The sequence below is a fragment of the Nerophis lumbriciformis genome, linkage group LG20 (assembly GCF_033978685.3).
Source record: "Nerophis lumbriciformis linkage group LG20, RoL_Nlum_v2.1, whole genome shotgun sequence".
Lineage (NCBI taxonomy): Eukaryota > Metazoa > Chordata > Actinopteri > Syngnathiformes > Syngnathidae > Nerophis > Nerophis lumbriciformis.
Genome location: NC_084567.2, coordinates 33,325,605 through 33,342,024, shown reverse-complemented (window position 1 = coordinate 33,342,024; position 16,420 = coordinate 33,325,605). Strand labels below are relative to the sequence as shown.

General features: G+C 39.0%; 1 protein-coding gene across 2 annotated transcripts in view; it reads right to left on the bottom strand.

The window, feature by feature from the left end:
• Positions 1 to 16,420, bottom strand: part of wdr7 (WD repeat domain 7) — a 244,008-nt gene that overhangs the window by 187,371 nt on the left and 40,217 nt on the right. For both annotated transcript variants that reach the window (XM_061980833.2, XM_061980834.2), the window contains one exon: positions 6,746 to 6,960. In XM_061980833.2, coding sequence (XP_061836817.2) covers positions 6,746 to 6,960 — 215 coding nt within the window. The remainder of the gene's footprint in view (positions 1 to 6,745; positions 6,961 to 16,420) is intronic.

Below are 16,420 nucleotides of genomic sequence, written 5' to 3'. Positions count from 1 at the left end.
ATCTAATTTCACTTATTTGGGTTAAAAATAGGGATGTCCGATAATGGCTTTTTGCCGATATCCGATATTCCGATATCGTCCAACTCTTTAATTACCGATACCGATATCAACCGATATATACAGTCGTGGAATTAACACATTATTATGCCTAATTTGGACAACCATGTATGGTAAAGATAAGGTACTTTTTTTTTTTTATTAATAAAATCAAATAAGATAAATAAATTAAAAACATTTTCTTGAATAAAAAAGAAAGTAAAACAATATAAAAACAGTTACATAGAAACTAGTAATTAATGAAAATGAGTAAAATTAATTGTTAAAGGTTAGTACTATTAGTGGACCAGCAGCACGCTTATGGACTGTATCCCTTGCAGACTGTATTGATATATATTGATATATAATGTAGGAACCACAATATTAATAACAGAAAGAAACAACCCTTTTGTGTGAATGAGTGTAAATGGAGGAGGGAGGTTTTTTGGGTTGGTGCACTAATTGTAAGTGTATCTTGTGTTTTTTGTGTTGATTTAATTAAAAAAAAACAAAAAAAAAAACGATACCAATAATTAAAAAAACTGATACCAATAATTTCCGATATTACATTTTAACGCCGATAATATCGGCAGGCCGATATTATCGGACATCTCTAGTTAAAAATATTTTTCGCAAACCAGTAATTATAGTCTGCAAATTATGTGTTGTTGTCTAGAGCTCAGCAGAGTAACTGTGGAATACTCTTCCATACCAGTAGGTGACAGCTGGTAGCTAATTGCTTTGTAGATGTCGGAAACGGCGGGAGGCATCAATCAGGTAAAAAGGTAACTCATGTTTAAACAAAAAATAAACAAAAGGTGAGTGCCCCTAAGAAAAGGCATTGAAGCTTAGGGAAGGCTATGCAGAACGAAACTAAAACTGAACTGGCTACAAAGTAAACAAAAACAGAATGCTGGACGACAGCAAAGACTTACTGTGGAGCAAAGACGGCGACCACAATGTACATCCGAACATGACATGACAATCAACAATGTCCACACAAAGAAGGATAAAAACAACTGAAATATCCTTGAATGCTAAAAAAAAGTAGATGCGGGAAATATCGCTCAAAGGAAGACATGAAACTGCTAAAAGAAAATACCAAAAAAAGAGAAAAAGCCACCAAAATGGGAGCGCAAGACAAGAACCAAAACACTACACACAGGAAAACAGTATAAAGTCAAAATAAGTCAGGGTGTGATGTGACAGGTGGTGACAGTACACCTACTTTGAGACAAGAGCTATATTGATGCATGCATGGTTATGGTTTAAAGTCATATCCAACAATTGCGACAACAACTTTTTACTGTCAGCTGAGTTTCATTTTTTAATGATTTCTGCTGGTGGTGTGCCTCCGCATTTTTGTCAACGCAAAAAATGTGCCTTGGCTCAAAAAAGGTTGAAAAACACTGCAGTAGGTGACGTAGAGTTGCGCAATATAGACAATATATAAGATAAATGATACAAATTTGGTCAGCGATAGAGCTTTTACTACTATTGTCATATCATGATAATGCATTCTCATTGTATCCCATTGGGTTGAGTTTTTTCTTGCCACTATGTGGGATCTGAGCCGAAGACGTCATTGTGGCTTGTGCAGCCCTTTGAGACACTTGTGATTAAGGGCTATATAAATAAACTCTTGATTGATTGATCATATTGATGACACATTCTAGCTCGAAGAAACCGCTAACCACAAACTAGGTCGGCGATAACAATACAAAGTATACTATCAGTATATGGTCGATACTACAGTGGTTAGATGGATATTGTTAGAATAATTGTTTCTAAATTATCACAAAATCTTTGTGTTACATTGAGGGTCTGGTGAGAATACAAAAGCTGTCTTTGAAACCTACCAAGAGTAAGGCTCGTAAAACTCCACTGTGTAAGGGGAAAGCAAGATGAAAGTGTTTCTGTTTTCTCTCATGTATGGTAATCAACAGAAAGATATTGTTCTAACCCAAGGACTTCAAAGCGGAGAGATGGCAGAATCTGCCCAATTTCCAGACGAACTCTTTTTGAACTATTTTATGGACCTCTTTTTGAACTATTTTTACGAACTCTTTTTGAACTGACCTTTTCTGTGAAATGTTTACAACCTTTTCTGTAAACTTTTTGCGACCTTTGTCCTTTGGAAACAGTGGTGGCCATGTGGTCGGGGAGGGTTCAAAATAAAAGAAGGAGGCGTGCAACCTTTTGGCAGAGCGTGCTGAGATACTGTTCAAGGGTACAGTGTACAGACGACTCTCCTCAATATTGAGTCCAAATTGAATTCTGTCTCTGTTTAATTCTTTGCCTCTTGTCTTGTTTAATAGATGGCATCAGTGTTTGAACCTGACAGATATCTTGTTATCACAAAATATTTTGTTTACAAACTCAGAAAATATGTACACAGGAAGGCTTAAGGACAAAAAACTAATGATTTAAATCAGAGCCAATAGTAAGAAATAACTCATTTATAACTGATATTGTTACACCACCATTCTGTGTTTTTGTCTGATTATACTTGTCAGAAATTGAATGATTTAGTGATTTTGACAATTTTATGCATCCGCATTTGTACGCCCAATACAGTCGCTGTAACTACCTGGTATTGGTTCCATACCCAAATTTGTAGTATCTCCCAAAACTAGAGATGTACGATAATGGCTTTTTTGCCGATATCCGATATTCCGATATTGTCCAACTCTTAATTACCGATTCCGATATCAACCGATACCGATATATACAGTCGTGGAATTAACACATTAATATGCCTAATTTTGTTGTGATGCCCCGCTGGATGCATTAAACAAGGTTTTCCAAAATAAGAGAACAACTTCAACTCCAGTTATGGAAAAAAGTGCCAACATGGCACTGCCATATTTATTATTGAAGTCACAAAGTGCATCATTTTTTTTAACATGCCTCAAAACAGCAGCTTGGAATTTGGGACATGCTCTCCCTGAGATAATCAGGAGGGTTTGGCGGGGTTGAGGTGGGGGGGGGTATTTGTTCTGTTGTGTTTATGTTGTGTTACGGTGCGGATGTTCTCCCGAAATGTTTTTGTCATTCTTGTTTAGTGTGGGTTCACAGTGTGGCGCATATTTGTAACAGTGTTAAAGTTGTTTATACGGCCACCCTCAGTGTGACCTGTATGGCTGTTGATCAAGTATGTTTTGCATTCACTTATGTGTGTCATGTCTGTGTAATCATGTTTTGTTTTAGTCATTGTTTTGTTTAGTTATTGGACTCTCTAGTTTCTGGCTTTTCACTCCCTTGTCTTTTGTTTCCATGATTACCCATTAGTTTCACCTGTTCCACGTTTGGACTCATTGTGCACTCTTGTTTGTCACCATAGCAACCCATTAGTTTTCACCTGTCACGTCACGCACCTGTTTCACGTTTTGAGTCACGCACCTGTTTTCGTTAATCATGTCTGTAGTATTTAAGTTCATTGTTTTCAGTTTGTCTGTCTGGTGACATCCCACAATTATGCTCGGCACATTTCTGACACTTGATTTCATGTCCATCGTACATGCTGCTCCTTTTAGTCCATGCCAAGTAAGTTTTGTTTATTAATGCTATAGTCTTTTGGTTTCACAGTTTGTTCTCCGCCACTGTGCGCGCTTTTCGTTTGTACTTTATTTTGATATATTAAATAAATCATGTATTTACATTCCCGTCTCGCCCGAGCCAACTTTCCGTTGCATTCCGGAAAAGCAAACACCCAGGACCAAGTCATGACAATGTGTGTGTAAAAGCCGCATACATTATGTGACTGGGCCGGCACGCTGTTTGTATGGAGGAAAAGCGGATGTGACGACAGGTTATAGAGGACGCTAAAGGCAGTGCCTTTAAGGCACGCCCCCAAAAATGTTGTCCGGGTGGAAATCGGGAAGAAAAAAAATTATAAACATCCAACCACTGTATTTATGTGGAAAGGGTCTCTAACTTCAGGTTCCTGGGCATCCAGATCAAGGGAGACCTGTCGTGGAGTGCGAACACCTCAGTGACCATCAAAAAGGCACAGCAGAGACTTTACTTTCAGAGACTCCTCAAAAAGAACCACCCGTCACAAAAACTGCTTGTATCGCTGCTCAATAGAGAGTGTGCTGACATACTGCATGTGTGTATGGTATGCCAGCTGCACAGCAGCAGGGAATAAACGCACTTCAGAGGGTCATAAAACGTGCCATGAACATCACTGGCTGCTCTCTCTCCCCTCCCTAGATGAACTGTATAGTGCCAGGTGCCTCAAAAAGGCCCAAAACATCATAAGGGACCCATCTCACCCCGGACATAAACTTTTTGAACTGATGCCCTCGGGCAGGAGATACAGGACAATAAAATGCTGGACGAACTGATGCCCTCGGGCAGGAGATACAGGACAATAAAATGCTGGACAAACAGATTTACGAACACTTTTTACCCGAGAGCAATAGTGTCGCTGAACACAAAGGCATAAAAAAGAATGACTGTGCATGTGAGCTTGGTATTTTTATGTATTTTTATCTATTTATCTGAGTATCATGTTCTTATGTTTTTTAAGTGTCATTAGGAATTTGCACTAAATTAGTTTGCTTGCAATTTCGTTGTACAATGACAACAAAGATATATTCTATTATAAATTAGCAAGTAGATTAATAATAGTTTTGCCAAAATAACAGAAAATAACGCGATATTACCACATACATCAGCAACCAAATTAGGAGCCTTTGCAACCCGTTTTGAAATGGTTTTATTATAATTTATATACCAAATAATATATTGTGATATATATCGTGATATATATCGTTATCACAGGGGGCTGCAATACACTGTATATCACAATATAGACCGCCTATCCCTAAAATGACAGCATGCATCGTCTTCTTAACACACATCATTTGTACCTGGTCTGCCAGAAAATACGATGTAGTGGGAGGGGGTCAGTGTTGCCAAGTTAGCAAGTATTTTGCCATATTTAGTGAGTATTCAGACACCTCTCTAGTTTTTACCATTTAATCGATTGGTTTAAATGTTATATATATACATATATATATATATATATATAAAAGATTTAAAAAAAAATAGAGTAAAATAACATTATATATATATATATATATATATATATATAATGTTATTTTACTCTATTTTTTTTTATCTTTTTGTTTTTAATCTGTACAGTACTATGGGGCAGTAATGGTGTGTTTAAATGTGTGCTATATAAATAAACAAACCTCGACCTAGCTACTGTACTATTTTTCGAAAACACGATGAGCAACTCAACTAACTGCTGTATTGCTCTTCTCAACATGCAACGGGTGCTGCTGTGGCCCCTTTCTTCCCGCAAAAGCACTCAGAGCCTGCATTGTCTTGTTTGTAACTTAAAAAAAAAATCTACAGAAAAAAGTTATATAAAAACTTTGCTTTTCTTGTTTTTGTCTCACCAACATTCCTGTCTCTTACAACGTCCATTACAAGTACAAAACCCCAAAACCAGTGAAGTTGGCACGTTGTGTAAATGGTAAATAAAAACAGAATACAATGATTTGCAAATCCTTTCCAACGTATATTTAATTGAATAGACTGCAAAGACAAGATATTTAACGTTCGAACTGGAAAACGTTATTCTTTGCAAATATTAGCTCATTTGGAATTTGATGCCTGCAACATGTTTCAAAAAAGCTGGCACAAGTGGCAAAAAAGACTGAGAACGTTGAGGAATGCTCATCAAACACTTATTTGGAACATCCCATAGGTGAACAGGCTAATTGGGAACAGGTGGGTGCCATGATTGGGTATAAAAGCAGCTTCCATGAATTGCTCAGTCATTCACAAACAAGGATGGGGCGAGGGTCACCACTTTGTGAACAAATAGGTAAGCAAATTGTCCAACAGTTTAAGAAGCTCAACAAGCTATTGCAAGGAATTTAGGGATTTTACCATCTACCATCCGTAATATCATCAAAAGTTTCAGAGAATCTGGAGAAATCACTGCACGTAAGCAGCAAGGCTGAAAACCAACATTGAATGCCCGTGAACTTCGATCCCTCAGGCGGTACTGCATCAAAAACCAACATCAGTGTGTAAAGGATATCACCACATGGACTCAGGAACACTTTAGTAAACCATTGTCAATAACTACAGTTTGTCACTACATCTGTAAGTGCAAGTTAAAATTATACCATGCAAATTAAAGCCATTTATCAACAACACCCAGGAACCCCAGACTGTTGAACAACTGAAGCTGTACATCAAGCAAGAATGGGAAAGAATTCCACCTGAAAAGCTTCCAAAATTGGCCTCCTCACTTCTCAAATGTTTACATAGTGTTGTTAAAAGGAAAGTCCATGTAACACAGTGGTAAAAAATGCCCCTGTGTCAATTTCTTTGCAATGTGTTGCTGCCATTAAATTCGAAGTTAATGATTATTTGCAAAAACAAATAGTTTCTCAGTTTGAACATTAAAAATCTTGTCTTTGCAGTCTATTCAATTGAATATAGGTTGAAAAGGATTTGCAAATCATTGTATTCTGTTTTTATTTAAAATTTACACAACATGTCAACTTCACTGGTTTTGGGTTTTGTACATGAAAATGTGCCTTGGTCAGTTACGAAAATTAGACTATCAAAGCAAACCTACAAATAGATTGCATTCCTGTGGGAAATACTGAAATACCTGTATAATTAATTACCAATAAAGTGAGCAAAAACCTTACGCTGCACTATAATGTGACTGTACCTTGTCAGCGTTGTCAGCTGCCAGCAGGTTGGTGGCAAGTGTTTGCAGTTTGTGCTGAGCCATGTTCTTCAGTGCCGCCAGGCTCCGGCGAGTCATGGCCTGCTTTAGGTTCACTGCTGAGTGGCTTAAGGTGTCCACAGTGGCTGGAGCCAGCTCATCACAGGCGTTAAGTATCTCTACAGCAGTTATACCCATCACACAACGGTCCAAGGCCCCTGCAAACAAATACCAAATGATCAACAACAAGAATGGCAAACTACCATGGATTGTTTTTAACCCTGAACATCAGAGTTTTATTCCACATATGCATACAGTAGTAACACAAATGTCTGTTGGTTAAGTGTGCTAACATGAATGTTGTTGATTGTATTTACAAGCATTTCAAACTCAGAAAGAACCCCACAATAAGATACAGAAACACACTATATTGCCAAAGGTATTTGGCCACCTGCCTTGACTCACATATGAACTTGAAGTGCCATCCCATTCCTAACCCATAGGGTTCAATATGATGTCGGTCCACCTTTTGCAGCTATTACAGCTTCAACTCTTTATGGACCTTGCTTTACGGACCTTGCTCCAAACTGTTCCCACAAGGTTGGGAGCATGGAATTGTCCAAAAATGTTTTGGTATCCTGGAGCATGCAAAGTTCCTTTCACTGGAACGAAGGGGCCAAGCCCACTTCCTGAAAAACAACCCCACACCATAATTCCGCCTCCACCAAATTTAACATTCGGCACAATCCAGTCCGAAATGTAGCGTTCTCCTGGCAACCTCCAAACCCAGACTCGTCCATCAGATTGCCAGATGGAAAAGCGTGATTCATCACTCCAGAGAAGGCGTCTCCACTGCTCTAGAGTCCCGTGGCGACGTGCTTTACGCCACTGCATCTCACGTTTTGCAATCGACTTGGTGATGTATGGCTTAGATACAGCTGCTCGGCCATGGAAGCCCATTCCATGAAGCTCTCTGCGTACTGTACGTGGGCTAATTGGAAGGTCACATGAAGTTTGGAACTCTGTAGCAACTGACTATGCACTATACACTTCAGCATCTGCTGACCCCTCTCTGTCAGTTTACGTGGCCTACCACACTGCAAAAACTGAAATCTAAGTAAGATTAAATATCTCAAATAAGGGTGATATTTGCTTATTTTCTGTCTGATAAGATAATTTTTCTCACTAAGCAGATTTTATGTTAGTGTTTTACTTGTTTTAAGGATTTTGGTCCTAAATGATCTCAGTAAGATATTACAGCTTGTTGCTGAGATTTGATGACCTATATTGAGTAAAACATGCTTGAAACTAGAATATCAACTGTTGCAAAGCTGTGTCATCAACACTCACAAGTATAAAACTGCTTTTTCAAAGTAAGAATTTCTTATTTCAAGCATGAAATTAAAAATCATGACTTTGACACAATTGTGTCTCATAATTAAAACAGATGACAGCCAAATGGACTTTGCTGTTTTATTTTCAATGAAACAATAGAAAATACGTACTCATATAGTAGTACAGTTGGCACAGTACAGCAAACTGACAGTTAATATTTAAACATTTAACATTTCAAACAATTTTGAACAAAAATAGTTCATCCACATTCAGATAAATTCTTCAAAATTACAATTAAAAAAAATTTGGTCGGGGGCCAAGCTGTAAATATATATATATATATATATATATTAGAGATGCGCGGATAGGCAATTATTTCATCCGCAACCGCATCACAAAAGTTGTCACCCATCCGTAATCCACCCGAACTAACATTTTATCAAAACCGCACCCGTCCGCACCCACCCGTTGTTATATATCTAATATAGACGATGCAAGGCATTAGTGAGGTTATAAAGCTTTTGCCTGTTAAAGAAAGGAGACTGATCCAATGTAGCAGAGACATTCAATGCATGCCACGCTGTCACGGCCCAGACGCACACCAGTGCGCAATCATCTGGGAGCCGCGCAGAGCGCACCTCCAAGCGCGCTCGTGCCACTCAAACTGCTGCAGGCAGCTGCGTTCTATCTTGTTTTAACATCCTGTGGCACTCTTCTGGGATCACGGTGGACGAAACTGCTCATGCTCAGGGTGTTTGTGGAGCTTCGGGGTTTTGCACAAATGTGATGCACCATGTTAGATGTCCCGGTTTTGTGACTGTCGTAGACATAAACAGCGTCGCAGCTCTTGCAAATCACGTAGCCAGCATTACTATCATCCTGATTTACAACCTCATAAAAACGAGTCCACGCTGAACTTTTCTGGACTTTTTTTCCCCTGGTCTTTAGTATTCCCTTTTTTAGTTTGTCGCGTACCACGTTTGCTGCCGTCGTTGCCATCTTCTTTTTTTTTTCTTCTTCTGTTGTGGCGTGCTGCAGGTGCGTGCTCGTTTTTCGTATGTGGGTAACAACATTTAACTATGTATATAAATTTCCGAATTGGTTTAACTGCCACCCGCCTGAATCTATTTAAAATCAAATTTTTTTTATTTCAACCGCCCGACCCGCGGATAAAATCAATTTTTTTTTTATTTCAACCACCCGACCCGCGGATAATCCGCGGACTCCGCGGTTGTGTCCACAAACCGCGCATCTCTAATATATTATGTATATATATATATATATATATATATATATATATACATACATATATATATACATACATATATATATACAGGTAAAAGCCAGTAAATTAGAATATTTTGAAAAACTTGATTTATTTCAGTAATTGCATTCAAAAGGTGTAACTTGTACATTATATTTATTCATTGCACACAGACTGATGCATTCAAATGTTTATTTCATTTAATTTTGATGATTTGAAGTGGCAACAAATGAAAATCCAAAATTCCGTGTGTCACAAAATTAGAATATTACTTAAGGCTAATACAAAAAAGGGATTTTTAGAAATGTTGGCCAACTGAAAAGTATGAAAATGAAAAATATGAGCATGTACAATACTCAATACTTGGTTGGAGCTCCTTTTGCCTCAATTACTGCGTTAATGCGGCGTGGCATGGAGTCGATGAGTTTCTGGCACTGCTCAGGTGTTATGAGAGCCCAGGTTGCTCTGATAGTGGCCTTCAACTCTTCTGCGTTTTTGGGTCTGGCATTCTGCATCTTCCTTTTCACAATACCCCACAGATTTTCTATGGGGCTAAGGTCAGGGGAGTTGGCGGGCCAATTTAGAACAGAAATACCATGGTCCGTAAACCAGGCACGGGTAGATTTTGCGCTGTGTGCAGGCGCCAAGTCCTGTTGGAACTTGAAATCTCCATCTCCATAGAGCAGGTCAGCAGCAGGAAGCATGAAGTGCTCTAAAACTTGCTGGTAGACGGCTGCGTTGACCCTGGATCTCAGGAAACAGAGTGGACCGACACCAGCAGATGACATGGCACCCCAAACCATCACCCAACCATGCAAATTTTGCATTTCCTTTGGAAATCGAGGTCCCAGAGTCTGGAGGAAGACAGGAGAGGCACAGGATCCACGTTGCCTGAAGTCTAGTGTAAAGTTTCCACCATCAGTGATGGTTTGGGGTGCCATGTCATCTGCTGGTGTCGGTCCACTCTGTTTCCTGAGATCCAGGGTCAACGCAGCCGTCTACCAGCAAGTTTTAGAGCACTTCATGCTTCCTGCTGCTGACCTGCTCTATGGAGATGGAGATTTCAAGTTCCAACAGGACTTGGCGCCTGCACACAGCGCAAAATCTACCCGTGCCTGGTTTACGGACCATGGTATTTCTGTTCTAAATTGGCCCGCCAACTCCCCTGACCTTAGCCCCATAGAAAATCTGTGGGGTATTGTGAAAAGGAAGATGCAGAATGCCAGACCCAAAAACGCAGAAGAGTTGAAGGCCACTATCAGAGCAACCTGGGCTCTCATAACACCTGAGCAGTGCCAGAAACTCATCGACTCCATGCCACGCCGCATTCACGCAGTAATTGAGGCAAAAGGAGCTCCAACCAAGTATTGAGTATTGTACATGCTCATATTTTTCATTTTCATACTTTTCAGTTGGCCAACATTTCTAAAAAACCCTTTTTTGTATTAGCCTTAAGTAATATTCTAATTTTGTGACACACGGAATTTTGGATTTTCATTTGTTGCCACTTCAAATCATCAAAATTAAATGAAATAAACATTTGAATGCATCAGTCTGTGTGCAATGAATAAATATAATGTACACGTTACCGTACACCTTTTGAATGCAATTACTGAAATAAATCAAGTTTTTCAAAATATTCTAATTTACTGGCTTTTACCTGTATATATATATATATATATATATATATATATATATATATATATATATATATATATATATATATATATAATATAATATAATGTAATGCCGAGCGCATATCATTTTGTCAAGATAATGGCACTAGCATTTACCGTATTTTTCGGAGTATAAGTCGCACCTGCCGAAAATGCGTACGGTAATAAAAAAGGAAAAAAACATATAAGTCGCACTGGAGCCCGGCCAAACTATGAAAAAAACTGCGACTTATAGTCCGAAAATTAAGAATATTTTTCAACATATTAAGAAAAAAGATCTCATATTTGTTTTTTCTACCAAGAAAAGAGCACTTGTTATTAGTGAGAAAATACTATTTTTGGGTTCATTGGGGTTAGCTAATTTTACTTGTTTTGGAAAGTCTTGACAAGCCAAATGTTCTTGTTCTTTTGGCAGATAATTTTGCTTAGTTCAAGTAAAATATCCCTAATTTTTTTTTGTTTTTTCTTGTTTTTGAACACTGACTTTTTGCAGTGCACTTGGTGGCTGAGTTGCTATTGTTCCCAAACTCTTCCAGGTTGTTATATAAAGCCAACAGTTGACTTTGGAATATTTAGGAGCGAGGACATTTCACGACTGGATTTGTTGCACAGGTGGCATCCTATGACAGTTCCACTGAGCTCCCGAGAGCGGCCCATTCTTTCACAAATGTTTGTAGAAACAGTCTCCATGCCTAAGTGCTTGATTTTATACACCTGTGGCCGGGCCAAGTGATTAGGACACCTGATTCTGATCATTTGGATGGGTGGCCAAATACTTTTGGCAATATAATGTATATTATCATTTCAACTATCTGAGTTGGATCCGACCATGTCAAGAAACAAACTTCCCAGTGTCTGTTTTCTCAGCTTCTTTATCCTCATTCCTGTCACATACTGTACTTGCTCTATGTGGCTATCCATCTTTATATCAATACCAAATTTTCCCACACAACTTCCCCGATACCTCGATTATAGCTCATCATAATGCTCAGTACCATCATCGTTTGTCTCGAATGTGATTCAGGTCACAGCAATCTCTAGGTGCAACAATTCTCTGCCCTTACAAAAGAGAGAGGTTTAGAGGAGACACCATTAGCTGCAGACAGACTTGATATCAGGATTGCCTCTGAGTATTGAGTGAGAAGAGAAGTGGCACCATTATGCTGTATGTGTGCCTGTGTGTGTGTTTTAAGCCACGCTCCCTTACATTCACACTTTCTCTCTCACACACACACTCTTTAATTTCACACTCAGTTACCCTGCAATCTCTCAGCAGCAGCAGCAGCAGGCCCACAACACACTCACTCGCACGTATACACAGTTTTTCCCAGTGTCACATTATGATTCAAAGCAAAGTTGTATTTTTTTCTGCATATACAGTCGTGGTCAAAGGTTTACATACACTTGTAAAGAACATAATGTCATGGCTGTCTTGAGTTTCCAATCATTTCTACAACTCTTATTTTTTTGTGATAGAGTGATTGGAGCACATACTTGTAGGTCACAAAAATCATTCATGAAGTTTGGTTCTAGGGATGTCCCGATCCAGGTTTTTGCACTTCCGATCAGATACCGATATTGTTTTTGCATTTCCGATCCGATACCGATACTGACCGATACCGATACTGACCTATCCGAGCATGTATTAAAGTTTAAAGTTATTCAGCCTACTTAGTTGTCAGAATCATGTTGAAAAGGGTTTTAGTACTCTTGATAACAACTAGCCAGCTGAATTGGGGGAGTTTGAATAATACACAATGGTTGGTAACAAGAAACTGACCTGTTTATTCAAGGATAAACACAAAATAGACAAAATTATACATGACAAACAGAAATGGCATCATTGAACTAGGGCTGGGCGATATGGCCTTTTTTTAATATTGCGATATTTTAAGGCCATATTGCGATACACGATATATATCTCGATATTTTGCCTTAGCCTTGAATGAACACTTGATGCATATAATCACAGCAGTATGATGATTCTATGTGTTTTTGATTGATTGATTGAGACTTTTATTAGTAGGTTGCACAGTGAAGTACATATTCCGTACAATTGACCACTAAATGGTAACACCCGAATAGGTTTTTCAACTTAAATTGATTCATGATACAGATATATACTATCAGATATATACTATCATCATAATACAGTCATCACACAAGATAATCACATTGAATTATTTACATTATTTATAATCCAGCCAAAAGAGTTTGATATGAGAATAAATCTAAAGTTAAAATATAGGGTAGAAATGCACCCATTTACAGGAAATGTAGTCTTGATTTTCAAAATTTTCTTTCAAGGCTTGCATGTCTACATTAAAACATTCTTCTTCATACTGCATTAATATATGCTACTTTTAAACTTTCATGCAGAGAAGGAAATCACAACTAAAAAAATCACTAATTTTTTCATACGGTGTTGATGTGGACATTTTTGCCTCAGCATTTTGATGGTGTGGGCGTGTGGCACCGAATGGAGATAAGCGTCTCGACAGACGTCACAATATTTGAACAATGATGATGAAAACTGTTTTCTCTGTCGTGTCCGTGTGTCGAAAATTGTTATGCGCTTATTTTTTTATTTGATTTTGGGCGTGGCATAGATTTGCTATGCGCAGAGGACGCTTAAACTGTGCGCAATTGCACAGGCGAGCACCTGAGAGGGAGCGTTGCTCGCACGGCTGCGCTAGCATCACAGCTAACGTTAGCCATGCTGCTACCTCTCTGCTCGAAGAGGGCGTATACGTATGTGACGTATGACGTGACAGTATGTGACGTGTGTAAGAAGGTGCGCTTGCTGTCTGTGAGAGGGAGACACAGGAAAGAGTGAGAAGAGCCTGTAGTGTAATGCCAGCAGCTAAAAGCAACTGCGTGAGAATTCACAGACCTATGGATGTGTTGAAGGTGTGCTGGAAAATGCGGAACGGAAATTAGGAAGCAGCAGAAAAGTGGAATGTATTATTTAAATCGGTGCGTTGGAAAACACGGACCGGAGTTTTTTTTAAAACTGGATTTGGATCGGCATTTTCCCATGCCTTGCCGATACGCAATTTTTGGTAAATATCGGCAGCCGATCCGATGCAAATATCGGATAGGGACTATTTGGTTCTTTTATGAATTTATTATGGGGCTACTGAAAATGTGACCAAATCTGCTGGGTCAAAAGTATACATACAGCAATGTTAATATTTGGCAAGTTTCACTGCAATAAGGCGCTTTTGATAGCCATCCACAAGCTTCTGGTTGAATTTTTGACCCCTTCTCTTGACAAAATTGGTGCAGTTCAGCTAAATTTGTTGGTTTTCTGACATGGACTTGTTTCTTCAGCATTGTCCACACGTTTAAGTCAGGACTTTGGGAAGGCCATTCTAAGACCTTAATTCTAGCCATTCCTTTACCACTTTTGACATAGTGATCAAGTAACGAAAGTGACATCTTGGTGAAGATTAATGATCACTACTTCTTTAGTTCTATTTTTTTAAAGCCTGGCTGGCGGTTGACTGGCAGCTCGCGTTCGATGTAATGGGCACCCCTGGTTTCGGCCAATTAATGCCTTTCAATACCGAACACAAAAGCTACCGTATTTTTCGGAGTATAAGTCGCACCGGAGTATAAGGCGCACCTGCCGGAATGGCATAATAAAGAAGGAAAAAAACATATATAAGTCGCATTTTTGGGGGAAATTTATTTGATAAAACCCAACACCAAGAATAGACATTTGAAAGGCAATTTAAAATAAATAAAGAATAGTGAACAACAGGCTGAATAAGTGTACGTTATATGAGGCATAAATAACCAACTGAGAACGTGCCTGGTATGTTAACGTAACATATTATGGTAAGAGTCATTCAAATAACTATAACATATAGAACATGCTATACGTTTACCAAACAATCTGTCACTCCTAATCGCTAAATCCCATGAAATCTTATACGTCTAGTCTCTTACGTGAATGAGCTAAATAATATTATTTGATATTTTACGGTAATGTGTTAATAATTTCACACATAAGTCGCTCCTGAGTATAAGTCGCACCCCCGGCCAAACTATGAAAAAAAATGCGACTTATAGTCCGAAAAATACGGTAATCTCTTCTGATTGACACTGTATTTATTTTAGGTCCTCCGGCTGACACAGGTGGCTCGCAGCTAACAGTGTATGTTCGTTCATACAGTGTGAAGCCCATCCCCTTAATTAACGTGGCAAAATAAACTGGAAGACGAGCATAAACCGAATTACACACCAAGTAACAGCCAAAGGGAGCAGACATGAAGAAACAACACAAGAAATACAGTAAGTGCTTAGTAAACTTTAGAAAATATAGATGGAACTGCCTCACAGCAGAAAGAAACCCACAATAAATTAACAAGAAAATTAATACGGTGCCCAAAGTTGGGCCCGTGAGCTATATATAGTATAGTTGTTTCATTCGACCCGCCAAAAGATGGCTTCCAAAATTTTATACATCTACATACGGGACTCTTTCAAATTCACTCAATCATTGGCATGCCCGCGAGCCTAACAAGTTCTCATCCCTCGAACACGTCACGCTCAATAATCTTATCTATGGAGGTAAAGGCTGAACTCCTCACTCATGGTGCTGCTTGAAATTAAAATTGCTGTGTTTTATTTTGTTGCTGGATTGGTTTGCGGTAAGCAAGCAACAACACAATTTTGAGGTTTCATTGAGAATATAGAACATTACACACAACTAGGGATGTCCGATAGTATCGGACTGCCGATATTATCGGCCGATAAATGCTTTAAAATGTAATATCGGAAATTATCGGTTTCAAAATTATCCGTATCGGTTTCAAAAAGTAAAATGTATGACTTTTTAGAACGCCACTGTGTACATGGACGTTAAGGAGAAGTTCAAAGCGCCAATAAACCTTAAAGGCACTGACTTTGCATGCCGGCCCAATCACATATTATCTACTGCTTTTCACACACACAAGTGAATGCAAGGCATACTTGGTCAACAGCCATACAGGTCACACTGAGGGTGGCCGTATAAACAACTTTAACACTGTTACAAATATGCGCCACACTGTGAACCCACACCAAACAAGAATGACAAACACATTTCGGGAGAACATCCGCACCGTAACACAACATAAACACAACAGAACAAATACCCAGCACTAAGTCTTCCGGGACGCTACAATATACACCCCCCACTACCCCTCCCGCACCCCCCCCCCCCCCCCACCTCAACCCCCCCCCCCCCCCCTCAACCCCGCCAAACCCCCCTGATTATCTCAGGGAGAGCATGTCCCAAATTCCAAGCTGCTGTTTTGAGGCATGTTAAAAAAAATAATGCACTTTGTGACTTCAATAATAAATATGGCAGTGCCATGTTGGCATTTTTTTCCATAGCTTGAGTTGATTTATTTT